This window comes from Vulpes vulpes, chromosome 3 (genome assembly GCF_048418805.1).
Source record: "Vulpes vulpes isolate BD-2025 chromosome 3, VulVul3, whole genome shotgun sequence".
NCBI classification, from domain to species: Eukaryota; Metazoa; Chordata; class Mammalia; order Carnivora; family Canidae; genus Vulpes; species Vulpes vulpes.
The window spans coordinates 15,944,097-15,959,547 of record NC_132782.1 but is presented as its reverse complement, the minus strand read 5'-3'; the positions used below and the strand labels follow the sequence as shown (position 1 = coordinate 15,959,547).

General features: G+C 38.1%; 1 protein-coding gene across 3 annotated transcripts in view; it reads right to left on the bottom strand.

Annotated features, from left to right (window-relative positions):
- MYO3B (myosin IIIB) overlaps positions 1-15,451 on the bottom strand; it is a 431,205-nt gene that overhangs the window by 89,083 nt on the left and 326,671 nt on the right. For all 3 annotated transcript variants that reach the window (XM_072751897.1, XM_072751898.1, XM_072751899.1), the window contains 2 exons: positions 2,631-2,691; positions 1,600-1,699 (listed from right to left, as the gene is read on the bottom strand). In XM_072751897.1, coding sequence (XP_072607998.1) covers positions 1,600-1,699; positions 2,631-2,691 — 161 coding nt within the window. The remainder of the gene's footprint in view (positions 1-1,599; positions 1,700-2,630; positions 2,692-15,451) is intronic.

Sequence of the window (15,451 nt, the reverse complement as noted above, 5' to 3'; positions counted from 1 at the left end):
AAGAATTCAGTTAGAGGATGTAGGCTAGGCTGGGAGAAAGAATACAGAAATGAAAAGATGTAAGCCCAGAGAGTTTACAATCTAGTAGGTAAATGAAAATGTAATGTAAGGCAGGATATGGTAAGTACTACAAGAGAAGTCAAAGGGCACAGAAGAGGGAACCACGGGAATCAAGAATGGGTGGCTCAGTGGGTTAAGCATCTGACTCTCGATTTCAGTTCCAGTCATGATCTCACGATCCTGAGATTGAGTTCTGCATCAGGTTCTGTGCTGGGCATGGAGCCTGCTTAAGATTCTCTCTCTCTCTGTCCCTTTCCCCCTAGGCCCCTGACCCCACCCACCCCCCCGCCCCGCGGACTATGCTCATGCTCTCTAAAACAAAAAGAGAATGGAGAGGACTGAAAATGGACAGGGAAGAAGGATAGATGGGGCAGAGGGCACCATGTGAGCGAAGTCACAGAGGAGAGAAAAGACATACTAGACATACTTGGAGAATAGAGAACAGTCTGGATACTCTAAAGCACAGAATGAGAAAGAGAGATCAGTGGAAGATACAGCTAGAAAGGAAAATTATGACCATAAGAGAGATAGCCTTGAATGTCACATCAAGAAGTTTATAGCTGATGCTGAAGCAATGGGGAGCCATGGAGGAGTATGGAAGAAGGGAATGTTAAGATCAGAGTATGCTTTAGAAAAACTCCTCAGGTATCTTTGCAGAAGATAAGTTGGAGGAGGAAAAGAATGGAAGCAGGAAGACTACTTAGGATGCTATTTACAAGAGTGAAAGGAAAAGTAATGGTGATGGTATGGTGGCAGACCAAAGAGAAAACCATCGAGATTGGAGGGAAAAAATAAGTGCAACAGGAAAGGCTGTATCTACTGCATATTTCAGAAAAATAGGTGAAGTTGACATTAAGTGTAATGTCCATGTTTTAAGTCGAAATGCGTTCTTTCTTTGGAATGGTCCACACTACTCTTAGTATCCTCTGGTTCATATATATTTCTTATGATCATGCTTCTATTTTGTCTTCTAGAATGTTGATTATAGTCACACATAAACCCCCAAACTAACTTTCACAATGTTCTATGGCAAAGAATTTAGAAAGGGGACATAAAAAGCCATTTCCCAAAGGAGTGTATGGCAAGATGTATGTATTCCTGCTGAAAGAATGGTAGTGTTGCCAAAAGAGCACAACTGCTCTCTAAATCCATATTCCTTACCAAGTCCTAGATTTTGACCCAAAATGATCTGTTCTACTGAAAGCTGGGTCAATTGTTTATCTTTCCTTTCACGAAATGATATTGTGAAGCAGGTCCCTAATTTGAGGTTTTAACAGCTAAAGGGAAATAATGGCCTTTGATATTTATTCTCTTCCCTCAGAGAAGTAAAGTTGAGTGGGATGAGAAGGCAGTAAATGGCTCCTTTAACACAAATTTTGCTTCCAACCTTTATGGTTGCACAAATCTGAACTTTTTGCTAACACTAGATCATATTACTATCTGAGTCCTACCTTCTAGACAGTCTTGCCTAAACAACTCATCAAAAAATACACAAGCATGCAAAAAGTAGAAGTAGCATGCAATTCAAAATGTTCTTACCAGGTGTTGCAGGGGCTCCCCTTGAGGGACTTGGTCCTGGGAGACCTGGGGCAGCATGGCATGTCCGAGAAGACAGCAGATCAGTCCCAGAAACGGAGTGCTTCAGAAAGACCCAATAAGAGAAACATACTTTTATCTTCTGATGAAGCAGCCTTAAGGACATAGCTTACATTTAACTAAGGGACCTTTAACCCTGATGATATGGAGAAGAAGGTAAGTATACTGGGGTCATGTTGTGAGTTGCCCCCATCTTGCATTAGAATTGAGTGGAGGTCCTCTCCCTGGGGCAATTAGTAGCAAAGTCTCAGCACCTTTTGCTTAATTCATTAATTTCTTCCTCTGAACAAGTCAACCTAGCCCCCTCTTAAATTAATTATAGTCCAGAATATAAAAAAACAGCTATGAGCTGATTTTCTCCTATGCTTAATTTTTATCCCTAAGAAAGAAAAAAGAAAACCTATAGGAAGGTATTAATCTACTTAACATTTCTAAGTACATCATCCAAAGGATTTTGTTTTTTTAATCTTACATATGCTCAGCAGAGTTACTGGCAAAAACTGTACATTTTCTTCATTTCATCCTTTCAACATCAAATAGTAGGCAGCAAAAATTGGATCAGACTTCAAAGCCTGCTGTGGGCTCCAAGTCACAGAGAGACGCCTCCATTTCACATATTGAATTCGAGCAGGATATCAAAGTGCTACCAAAGAACCTCGGGTCCTTACTCAAAAAGAGGCTCTAACATCTGTAGAGAGTGGAGTGCACAGACAAATCACCTCGGGGAGCAGCTAGCATTTATTCTCAGCAGCAAATTTCCAGGCTTTTGATTCTCTCTTCACTGTACCTCCCTGTCTCTCTGCCGAACCAAAGTTCTTTAGCAAGCTGGGCTTTTGTCTCAAAGACTTCAAAATATCACTAACAGTTTCATGTTTGGATGACCTGACCAAGCAGTCACAGACAAGCTTCACAGTCATCAACTTGGACAAATCTGAAATAAAGATACACAGTCATTCCAGAAGATGTCCAGCTACCTTATTTGGATGTCCTGCGGAGACATCACACCCTTTTGGAGAACCTTGGGCTTGTGGATGCCTAAAAATAAAAATAATAAATTTTAAAAGGCCTGAAATAATGTTTAAGAACTTAAAGAAGATTTTTTTCTCTCCAAAGATGTATCAGAACACACTGTTACTGAATTTCCAGTTTCCCATTCCAGTCCTTGATTAAAAGGACATGGTCAACTTAAGAAAATGCATCCTACTAAGTGCTGTTGCTTTATTCACAGCCTGAGGTCCTAAGACCATAGAAACTGCCCTTTTTAAAGCTGTGTAGTATAATCTGGTTTACTATTAGGCATTCACAAACTTTACCTAAGAAGCCAACAAAACTGACACTAAGGTGGTACTTCCCAACCAGCACATCGTAATCATATTAATTGTTAGATAATTCAAAATAGATTCTGTAGTCAAATAAGTATGGAAAATGCAGAGTTTTACATAGTTAAGAGGCTTCCATACTGCAGGAATGATCTTTTATAATCAAAATATTCATTTCCAGATTCCTAAAGTAGGGGGTGCGGAGTGGGTGCAGTGTTTCTTAAACTAATTTGACCAAGCAACTTAAAAAGTGATAACCTACTAACATCTATTAAAATATTAATGTTTCATGGAGCAGAGATGGGAAAAATCGATTGTGCTGTGTCCCCAATTTCTAGTAATTGAAACTCATTTTATAAAAGTGTAATAATTATTACTCACTGTTAAAATATGAGCTGGTCTTTTTTAGATGGACCCCAGCAGAATAGAAAGCACTGACTAGGGGAAGAGAAATCTGGGTTCTAACTCCTGCTTCAAGATCCTTGGTGTCTTTCTTTCTCTCACACATCCTCTCTCTCTCTCTCTCACCCACACACACATACCAAATGGGGAAATTTCTATAGTATTGAGGGTTCATCTGCAAAATGAAGGAATTGAGATAAACTATTACTAAGGTCTCTTCTAGTTCTATATGAAAAAAATCTTATCATTTATTTAAACTGATAAATTCATTTTCTGATTTTTCTGTGAACAGTTCACAGATAATATCTTCAAAATGCATCTATATATAGGTATAAGAAATATCTCCCTTTAAAAAATATCACATCAATACCCTGGGAGAGGGGACTATAATGATACATTTATTTCCATGTACATTTATCTTATGTCTCCCACTACGGAATGCAAGTTCCAAGAAGGCAGGGATCGGATTTGCTTAATTCTATACTCTATATCACCACCTAACCCTAGGGGCTGGTATGTTGTAAAGGGCTCAATAAATATTTGACAAGTTGAATGAATAAAAGAATGACTCATGGACCTTCAAGTATGTGCCTTGCAGATTAGCAATAATACCCTTGACGTTAACAGTAAATTAATGAGCTTTTATATAATACTTCATATTTTTTCAAATGCTTTTATATATCTAATGAGAATTTCACAGCCGTTTGAAATTTTGATCTAAGTGCTTTGATTGTCCCTATTATCTAGATGAAGAAACTGTTGAGAGAGGGAGAGGGATGTGGCCAGGGATCAGGTGACTACCTGGCAGAGGGAAGACACTGACGCCTGTTGGCCTGACTTCAAATCCTCTGTGTTCCTCTGAAACTTGACATCTTTTATACCCTTTGGTTTTTGTGCATCAAGCTAAGGAACTCATTCCTGTCAGCCTAGGCAAGTCCCAATGGTTCTGGGACACCTAAAGGAGAGATGAACTCTGAGGTCCTCCAGGAGTCCTGGTAAGGTTTGGAGACAATCTAAGGAAGAGAGTTTAGCTGTCACATTATGATGGGCTCTCTAATTTCTGCCCTACCTGCCCCAATATAGAAATGAAATCTCTTTAAGAACTCTGCTCATTTGCATGGCTTTGTAGGATCCGAAAGCCAGGGGCAGATATCTTCCAACTCTCCACTAAGGGTCAGCTCATCAATTTGAGTCTCCATTCACACCCTTGGAAGAATCTAAGGCAGCTCAATATAATGTTTATATGTATTACTTGGTTTTATAAAAGTGGAGATGAGATGGGTAATGTCCAAAGACAAATAGATTAGAAAATACCTGATTAAGCAAATACTTGATTAAAGCAGGTTTCTTTCCCAAGAGGCTTTCCAGAACCTTTAGCTTAATACAATCTACAATGAAACCTCACGAACTGTAAACAATACACAGTATTTCCCAGATGTTATCTTAACAATGGCATTCTTATCCCAAGGAGCATGATGGAGGCCTATTGGTTTCTATAACCTGCCTTAGGAACCAATCTAATCTGAGCAACACTTACTTAAAACAAATTCCAATCTGCCTTTAAAAAATGGTATAAATTTTTCTTAAAAGTCTAACTGCCTCAACTTCGTTGCAGCAATTTATCAGATATGTTGTCATTTGCTCCAAGGACCTGAGACTGGCAGTGAATGATAATGTGATAATGTTCCATAAGCTGTCACTGCTGAAATAAGAAAAAAAGCCCAATAACAAAAAATAATTAATGCTTACTGAATGCATGTATGTTATCAGGCACTGGCCAAAGAATGGATATATGGTTATCTCATAATATTTCCAACAGCCATGTGAATTGGTTACATTTTTTATACTCATTTTACAGGTGAGGGAATCAGGGATCAAGAAGCTAATGACTTGGTTCATGTCATAATTAGTGCATAAAGAGTGTACCATAATTTGACAAAGTACAACATCCATTCATGATAAAAACCCTCAACATATTAGGTGGAGAGGGAATATACCTCAACATAGTAAAGGTTATATATGAAAAACCCACAGCTAACATCATCCTCAATGGGGAAAAACCAAGAGCTTTTCACCTAAAGTTAGGAACAAGATAAGGTTGTCCACTCTCACCACTTTTAATTCAACATAGTACTGGAAATTCTAGCCACAGCAATCAGACAACAAAGATATAAAAGGCATTAAAATCAGAAAGGAAGAAGTAAAACTTTTCATTATTTGTGGATGACATGATATGACATACAGAAAACCTGGAAGAGGGGATCCCTGGGTGGCTCAGGGGTTTAGCGCCTGCCTTCGGCCCTCGGGCGTGATCCTGGAGTCCCGGGACGGAGTCTTGTGTTGGGCTCCTGCAACACAAGGAGCCTGCTTCTCCCTCTGCCTGTGTCTCTGCCTCTTTCTCTCTCTCTCTCTCTCTGTGTGTGTCTCTCATGAATAAATAAATAAAATCTTTAAAAAAAGAAAAAGAAAACCTGAAATATTCCAACAAAAAACTGCTAGAACTGATAAATGAATTCAGTACTGGTGCAGGATGCAAAATCAATGTTCAGAAATCTGGGCATTTCTATACATCACTAATGAAGCAGCAGAAAGAGAAATTAAGAAAACAATTCCATTTACAATTGTACCAAAATTAATAAAATCCTAGGAATAAACCTAACCAAAGAGGTGAAAGACCTATACTCTGAAAACTATCAAATGCTGAAGAAAGAAATTGAAGATGACACAAAGAAATGGAAAGACATTCTATGCTCATGAACTGGAAGAACAAATATTGTTAAAGTGTCTGCATTACCCAAAACAATCTATACATTTAATGCAATTCCTACCAAAATACCAACAGCATTTTTCACAGAACTAGAACAATCAATCCTAAAATTTGTATGGAACCACAAGGCTTTGAATGGCCAAAGCATTCTTAAAAAAGAAAATGTGGAAACATCACAATATTGGATTTCAAGATATATTGCAAAGCTACAGTGATCAAAACAGTATGGTGCTGTTTTAAAAACAGACACACAGATCAATAGAATGGAACAGAAAGCACAGAAATGAACCCATAACTATCTGGTCAATTAATCTTTGACAAAACAGGAAAGAATATCCAACAGGAAAAGTACAGTTTCTTCAACAAATGGTGTTGAGAAAACTGGACAATCACATTCAAAAGAAAGAAACTGGACCACTTTCTTACACCATACACAAAAATAAATTCAAAATGGATTAAAGACCTAAATGTAAAGTCTGAAACTGTAAAATCCTGGAAGAGAATGCAGGCAGTAACCTTTTTGACATTGGGCATAGTAACTCTTTTCTAGATATGTCTCTTGAGGCAAGGGAAATGAAATAAAAAATAAACTAGTGAGACTACCATCAAAATAAAAAGCTTCTGCACAGCAAAGTAAATAATCAACAAAACTAAAAGGCAACCTATGGAATGAGAGAAAATATCTGCAAATGACATATCCAATAAAGGGTTAGTTTCTAAAATATATAAAGAACTTATACAACTCAACTTCCATCTAGATGGCCAACAAATACATGAAAAGATGCTCAACATCACTCATCAGGGAAATTAAAACCTCACACCTGTCAAAATGTCTAAAATCAAAAACACAAGAAATTGCAAGTGCTGGAGAGGATGTGGACTAAAAGGAACCTTCTTGCACTGCTGGTGTGAATGCAAACTGGTATAGCCACTGTGGAAAACAGTATGGAGGCTCCTCAAAAAGTTAAAAATATAACTACTCTATGATCCAGCAATTGCACTACTGGGTATTTATTTCCCCACCAAATACAAAAACGAATTCAAAGGAATGCCTGCACCCCTACGTTTATTGCAGCATTGTTTACAATAGCCAAATTATGGATGTACTTGTTCATCGACAGAAAAATGGAAATAGAAGATGTGGCATATGTACACAACAGAATATTACTCAATAAAAAATGAAATCTTGCTATTTGCAATGACATGGATAGAGCTAGAGAGTATAATGCTAATCAAAATAAGTCAGAGAAAGAGAAATACCATATGATTTCACTCATATGTAGAATGTAACAAACAAAACAAATGAGTAAAGGGGCAAAAAACAGAGAGGGAGAGAGAGAAGAAACGTTCTTAATTATAATTCTCTATAGAGAACAGAGGCACCTGGGTGGCACAGTCAGTTAAGATCTGTCTTTGGCTCAGGTCATGATCCAAAGGTCCTGGGATCAAGCCCCACACCAGGCTCCAGCCCCACACCGGACTCCCTGCTCAGCAGGGAGCCTGCCACTCCCACTGCTTGTGTGTGCGTGCACATGGCACTCCCTCTCTGTCAAATAAATAAAGTCTTAAAAAACACTAAAAAAAAAAAAAAGAAAGAAAGAAAAGAGAACTGATGGTCATGAGGGGTGGGTGGGAAGATGGGTTAAATATATGATGGGGATTAAAGAGTATATTTGTCCTGATGGGCACTGGTAATATATGAAATTGTTCACCTGAAACTAATACAACACTATATTAACTGGAATCAAAATAAAAACTTAAAAAAATATAGTACAGTATAAAGCCTGCTGACATAGAAAAAGGAGACTCCACAGGGAAATTATTTATTCCCACTAGGATTATCAAGCGCTCATTAAAACTTCAGACAAATGGCTGGTAGTGAATAGGACATTCATATGGTGTCAAAGCATCAGCACATCGAGTCCTTCTTTCAGGTCACAAGGGGAGCAAGGTAACAGTATAGTAACAGTATATTTTAATACAGCACAGTCTTGGCACCACGGATGCCTAGACAACATTGTCTTATGTGAGGCAATGCGAAGTGTTTGACATTTATATTTTTTGTTTTGGTCAAAAACATTGAACTTGAATGTAATCAAAGCTTTAAACCTCACTGTTTACCTAAAACACAGGGTATAGAGGGACAAACTAAGACCACACAGAAGCAAGCCAACAAATACAGAAGGTAAGCTATTTTATGGGATAATTGGCTCAATCTCTTAAAAAGTCAGTGTCATGAGAAAGTAAGTATTATGTATTAAGTGAGATTTAGGAACATAACAACTCAATCCAAGGTAATGACCTAAACTGGATCCTGGCTTGGACAAACAGGTGTTAAGAACATTCTTAGGACAACTGGGAAGTTTTGACTATGAATTAGTATTAGATGATATTTTTTTAAAAGATTATTTATATATGAGAGAGAGAGACAGAGACAGAGACACAAGCAGAGGGAGAAGCAGGGGTCTCCAGGATACCGCCCTGAGCTGAAGGTGGTGCTAAACCGCTGAGCCACCCAGGTTGCCCAGTATTAGATGATATTAAAGAATTATTCATTTTTATTTATTTTATTTTAAGTGGGCTCCATGTCCAATGTAGGGCTTGAACCCACAACCCCAAGAACAAGAGTTGCATGCTCTACTGACTGAGCCAGTCAGATGCTCCAGGAATTATTCATTTTTAAAGTGTGATATTATTTTGAATCTGTAGGAAAATTTAAAAATATAATACTGTCCTTAGCTTCCATTAGGAATCACATGCTAAATGGCAGGTGTCTCTGTCTACACTGACTCTCTGCATATTCCAAGGGCTCCTTTAGCCTCTCAGAATCCATGACGAAAGTCTTAAGCAGATTGCCTCCGGGGCTCGGCAGCTCTGCTACGTTGCTTCAGTCAGTTCACTCAGCTGTGAGTTCTGGGAGAGACAAAAAAAATCTAACTCCTCACTGACAGCACTTCTGCTGGGCATCTGCCCTGAAAAAGCCCCCCAAAATGAAACTCACATCTAATTCTTTCTAAACCCTGATCCCAATGTGACGGGATGAGAGGCTGGGTGCACGCTGGCTCCCGAGTACATGGCTGCTGAGAATGCCCCAGCATCTCTCCTCTACAGCAAAGATCCATGAGGCCAGCTGGCTTTGTCATGCTGGGCTGGCAGCACTAGGTGAAGTCATCATCATCACACTCCAAAACTGGGTCTCAGCTTTGATAGGCTCCAAAATTCAGTTTGCCAGTTCACTGAGGGGTGATGATTTTTTCAGAGTGGAGTTGTATTAACCAAACTTAGAAGAGTCATATTTGAAAAGCAGAATACCAGCGTGTGATTTTACAGTGAGTAGTATTATCTGGACTATACTCTCCCCCATGCTTCCCCCTCACTAGTTGGTTGAAATAATCTAGAGATAGATTTATATATTTTAGAATTAAAACAAAGGAAGCAGAGTACTCCTGGAGCACTGATCAATCAATCTAGTCTTGTAACTGACCTTTTTTTACTTTAGGGTTAGAATTGGTAACTTCTTTCTTGGATGGGAGTAGAGACACACTGGTTACACTCTGACCCTCCATTTTATAAACTTCACTTAAATTCCTTTTTGCAGTTTTTATTAAACTTTGATAAAATTTGCCAGATTATGTCTTATCTTTTATCAATTATAATTTAGAATGGCTTGTAGACAAATGAAGAAACCCATTAGTCGTTCACACTTGAAAGCATATTCTAATTTCAAAACAGGATAGGTTGCAGCTAATTCATTGTGGGTTGATTTCTGTTAGCTTCCTGCTGTCTCTAGATTTGGGACTAGTTCTAATTGTAAATTCGTGTCTTCCGTGGTAGCCCTGGGAGAAAGGCTAATCAGCATAACCAAGCAAATTTGTTCCTGCTTCTTTGATAGCTCTGGAAAAAAAAAAATCTGTTGTATATAGAGCTCTTAAGAAGAGGTCAATTTCTTGTTCCCAAGTAGTAGCAGCCAATCCACTCTGCAAAAGATATGCCCAGACCAACATAGTAGGATCCCCATGAATCACGAGGGAGGCACCTTTTAGATAAACAAGTCATACAACTTTCCTTATGGAAATTACCATGAAGGATAATAGAAAACGTAAACATCTTTGTAAATGGTTTCAGTAAGTTCAAGGTAAGGTAGATAAAAACATTTTAAAAATGACATCAGAGAAAAAGACACTGTCCTTTATAAAAGATCCCAAGCTAACCTGAGTGCTAACAGGATGTCTATACAATCTGGTCTCAGATCAAACACCAACTGGCAAGTGAAGCATTCTTATCTAGTTCTTATATGCAATCTGAACATTGTGAGGGCTGAGGCTATAAATGTGGAACACTACCAGATCTGAATGTCCACATATTGTCACTATGCATCTACTTTTCCCCGATTTGCATCAACTAGGTGTCACTGTATATTCTTTTTACTACTTATATTTATTTAAACAGCTTTGAAGGCACAGAGGATTGGAAGATAAGAAAATGTCCTAAGAACACAAATTATCATGTTAAATTTAAAGGTACCCAGAATGTGTAAGATAGTGCATATTATAAAACTTGGAAAGCTAGGATTTCTAGAATGCTTTAAAAAAAAAGATTTTTTAAAAAGATTTTATTTATTTATTCATGAGAGACACAGGGAGAGTGAGAAGCAGAGGGAGAAGCAGGCTCCATGCAAAGAGCCTGATGTGGGATTTGATCCCGGGACTCCAGGATCATGCCCTGGGCCGAAAGCAGGCACTTAACCGCAGGGATCCCCCGCCAAAAAAGATTTTTATTTATTTGAGGGAGAGAGGAGGAGAGGGGCAGAGGGAGAGAGAAACTTTAGCAGACTCTGCGCAGAGCATGGAGCCTGACGTGAGGCTCCAACACACAACCCCAAGATTACAACCTGAGCTGAAACCAAGAGTCAGATGCTAAACAGACTGCACCACTCAGGTGCCCCTAGAATACTTTTGTTTTCTATTCACCACTACCACAACAAATAAGCATTTGTCAAGCCCCCACTGAACCTCCTTAGGGTTCTATTCATACTTTTATACTTTTGCCTGGAATGTCTTCTCCTCTCTGGCCCACTTGGCCATTGCACCCTTATCCTTTAGCCTGGATGTCAGCTTCTTGGAAGAGCTTTTTTGTCCCATCCCCATCCTGGACACCTCTTCCACTCTGGGCAGAGTTGGAGGCTCCCTAGTGCATTTCTACAATCTGCTGAGCCTAACCACTCTGAAAACTTGGTACTGTAACTAACTCATCTGGTGCCATATCCTGACCAATTAAAAGTGACTGCACATCATCTACAGAGGGTGAGCTTTATCAAATTTTGATTAAGGGAGGGAGAGCAAAGAACAGGCCACTTGGCTTTGAGATATCAGAGCTGTTCTTATTGCTGTGTTCATCAGTTTTGTCTTTTCTTCTTTATATTTTGGTTGCTGAAAACACTCCAAATTCCTAAAAGGTCTGAATATTCACCAATCACTAATCAACGAAAGTGTAGTGATCTCTGACTTTCTCCCCAAGGTAAATGACTAAAATAACTGGTGGCAAAATGTTTCCTTTTTTTTCTGATTAAAAAATAACATATATTCACTGTTGTACTATCTAAAATAGATATTCAAGGAGAAGAAAATAAAAATCAGGGATAATTTCCATATCCAGATATAATTGCAATTAATATCATGATATATATCTTTTCAGATGCTTTTTCATGTATATAATATACATTTTAAAAAACAAAGGCTCATTATGTTTGCTATTTTAACTTAAGTTTGGTAGTAACAAGCATTTTTTGACATATTTGTGCACAATATGCACATATACAAATGTGCATGCATATCATATTTATGGCTGATAATATTATATTGGGTGATTATCATAAATGACTTAATCTCTCATTTTTGGATATTTAAATTGTTTCTAATTTTATGACATTATAAACAATGGATCATGAATTATTCTATGCATACAGTTATGAGTACTCATCTAATTATTTTCCTAGGTAAATCTTAATTTGAGGCTATTGGGTCAAAGAGTGAGCAAATTCTTTGCCTGTTTTAAAGCTTTTGAAGTATATCACCAAAATCTTCTCTAAAAGGTGACAAAAACTAACATTCATACCTATAAAAGTGCCAAAGGACCCTCACTTCCTCTCATACCATCAACACTGGGTATTACCAGTTTTTTTTAAACCTTTGTTTACCTCTTTGGCCAAAAAAAGGGGGGAATGTTCCTCATTATTAGTTTAATTGGGACACTTCAGGAATTTTTTGATTCCTAAACAAGGAAAACATTATTCCTGGGCTTTGATATATGACATGAAGAAAATATAAGGAGTACAGAAGAAGTGAAAGTAATAATCATACAAAGTGAGATCACAGGAAAAAAAAAGCAAACAAGAATGATCACAGCTTCTGTATTATTTGTTTTTCACTAGGTTTGGCTACTTGGTAATTTTTATAAAGATTTTGAAAGCATATCCTGTCTCTTAGTATCCCCCATCAGTATCATTGCTGAGTAAGTTGAATATGCAAGTTATACTTAAATAGATGAATATTTGTTCTTGGACATATAATTATTTTAAGTTTTAGAACATGGCTCAAGGACAAATTCATCAAAAGGGCTCAAAAAGCCTGGTAAATGTTTCATAATGCCATTGCTTGAAGTTAACACTCTAGTTAGATGTATGTACTTATGTTAATTTCCCAAGTCCCACTGAGTCCTTTAAATTTGATATTTGTTTGTCTCATTGCTTTTCCCCAAACGTGAGCCTATACAGCCTTAATTTGTCAGTTCTTATATCTCATTTCTTTTTATTTTCTCCTTTACTACTTTATTGCAAGCAGCTGTCATGTGTCAAGTCTAAAGGGTAGGAGGCCTTTTTTCATTCTGCTGAAAAAGCTTGCCTTACTGGAAAAAAGGACACTCAACTAAGAGCTTTTAAAATAACCTATACTTAATGTAACCTATAAAACTTCAGTTCTTTGTCAGCAACCAAAGGAGCTAAGAGAAAACCAGCCTCAGATCCAGAAATGGGATTCAAAGGCAGTGGTGAGGAAGAACACCGTGACCCAAAGAAATGCATGGCCGTGGGCTAAGGGCCACAGCACAGCCAGTGCAGCTGAATACACTTTACTGTGCTGAGAATCTGACTGGATCATCTTGGTTAATCCTCAGGTCAGTGCTAGCAGCCTTGGTCCTACTTGAGTCCCTTTTTCACAGCTGAAGCTTGGCCTGATTTTATAACCTGCCTAGGTAGCATCTGGACATCCTGATCTAAACCCAGATCCAGTGGACACAGGACCTGTGTTCTCAGCCTCCAGCACCATTTTGTTATTGGACTCTTCCAACAGTCACACAATCATATTTGGGAAACTTAATAAATGTTGCTTAGAGCGACTAACATTTAATTCTAGAAAACTTGCCAGGAAGTAAATTATATTAAGCTCAACTGTATCTAGAGATATTCCTTGATCCCTGACCTACTGACTTTTTATTTACCTTGCATCCATGGACTAATATTAAGATGAAGTACACTGTATCACACTCAAGATTATAACTTGGTGGAAAGACTTAAGATTCTGTATAATTATAAAAACAACAGCCTCCCAGACATCATTCACTCATTACACATTTACTGAGTACCTTTGTCTCTTGCTGTTATTGGAGATACAGCAGTGACAAGGAAATCTAAGATTCCTATGCTCTTAAGAACCTACATTCTAGTGGGGAATGCAGACAACAAATAAAAGAAATAAGTAAATATGCTAGCACATTAAGCAGAACTGCCAAAGAAGAAAATTGAAGCAGGAAAGGGGCATAAGAAGTGTTGGAGGCAGCAGGGTCTGCAATTTTAGATTGAATGGCTGCAGGAAATGATACCTGAGTATAAGCCCTTAATAAATAAACAGGAATTGATGTCTTTGCATATATTTTCAAGCAAAAGCTTCTAAAGGGTAAAAAACATTACATGTTATAGCATGTAGAGGCTAGACAACTACTGTAAACACTTGGTGAAGGTTTAACAACACACCCTATGATATGTATTTATGATATATGTGTATATATTCATGACATATTTGTTCCAAAGCACCTGGGCTAGTACTAAAACACACCCACCTAATGGTATATTTTTAATTCTAAGTATACAACAATAATTTTTTTTGGTATAAGTTTTTTCAAATCCCCCATGGGACATATACAAAAAAACCTGGTTATTTAAAATTCAGATTGGAGTATCCTGCATTTTTATTTACTAAATATGGCAACTCTAACTTGTGCAGGTTCTTCATCAGGAAAATATAAACAAAAATTCTTGCCAAACGGGTGAAAGGAGTCCATTTTTGCTTTTAGGCAGAATAAAATATAAATGTAAAGATAGTAGGATTTTAAAGGAATTAAGAGATATATACATGGTCAGAAATTAGAAACACACACAAAGCAAGGCGTTATATTCACGTTTAGAATTTTGTGCTTCTGAAAGATGAATCCCTGAACTGGGACACTTGGGCTTGACAGATGGGAGAAAGATAACAACAGGTATCTGGGGTGGCTTCCTTTCTGTAACCCCTGTCTCTCCTTTGGGCAGGGTCACAAGGTGGCCTCTGGGTTGAGTTAATTTTGAGTTACAGCTTGACTTACACTTGAAAGCCTAAATTAGGCCAGGGCACAGGAAACTACCCATTTTTTTCATGCTGTAACTAGGAAAACTGAGGCTCAGAAAGGCTGATGTGACTTGTCCACATAAGTCAGAGGAAGAGACGGGTCTCATATCTACATTCTTTGGATGATGCTCTTGTCACCAGTACACCCTCAAAAGATATTTTTTTTTTTTCAAAAGATATTATTTAGCCTAGTTTCCCTCTTTGAATTCTGAAAACAATGCTCACTTCAGGGAAAGAAAAGCAAGAAATCCTGATATCAAGTGCATGATGAGCATGTCTGGAAACAATGAGGTGCAAAGACAGATGAGAGAGGGTAGGGAGGGCAGCCCAGGTGGCTCAGTGGTTTAGCACCGCCTCCAGCCCAGGGTGTGATCCTGGAGATCCGGGATCAAGTCCCGCATCAGGCTTCCTGCATGGAGCCTGTTTCTCCCTCTGCCTGTGTCTCTGCCTCTCTCTCTCTGTGTCTCTCATGAATAAATAAAATATTTTAAGAGAGAGAGAGAGAGAGAGAGAGAGAGAGAGAGAGAGAGAGGATAGGGAGGGTAGGGAGCAACAATTCAAGGAATTTTTTAAAAATTAGGTGAAAATCCCTCAACAAGATTGTGCAGTTAGCAATTTCACAGTGGAGAAGCTCAAGGGCAGACTGTATG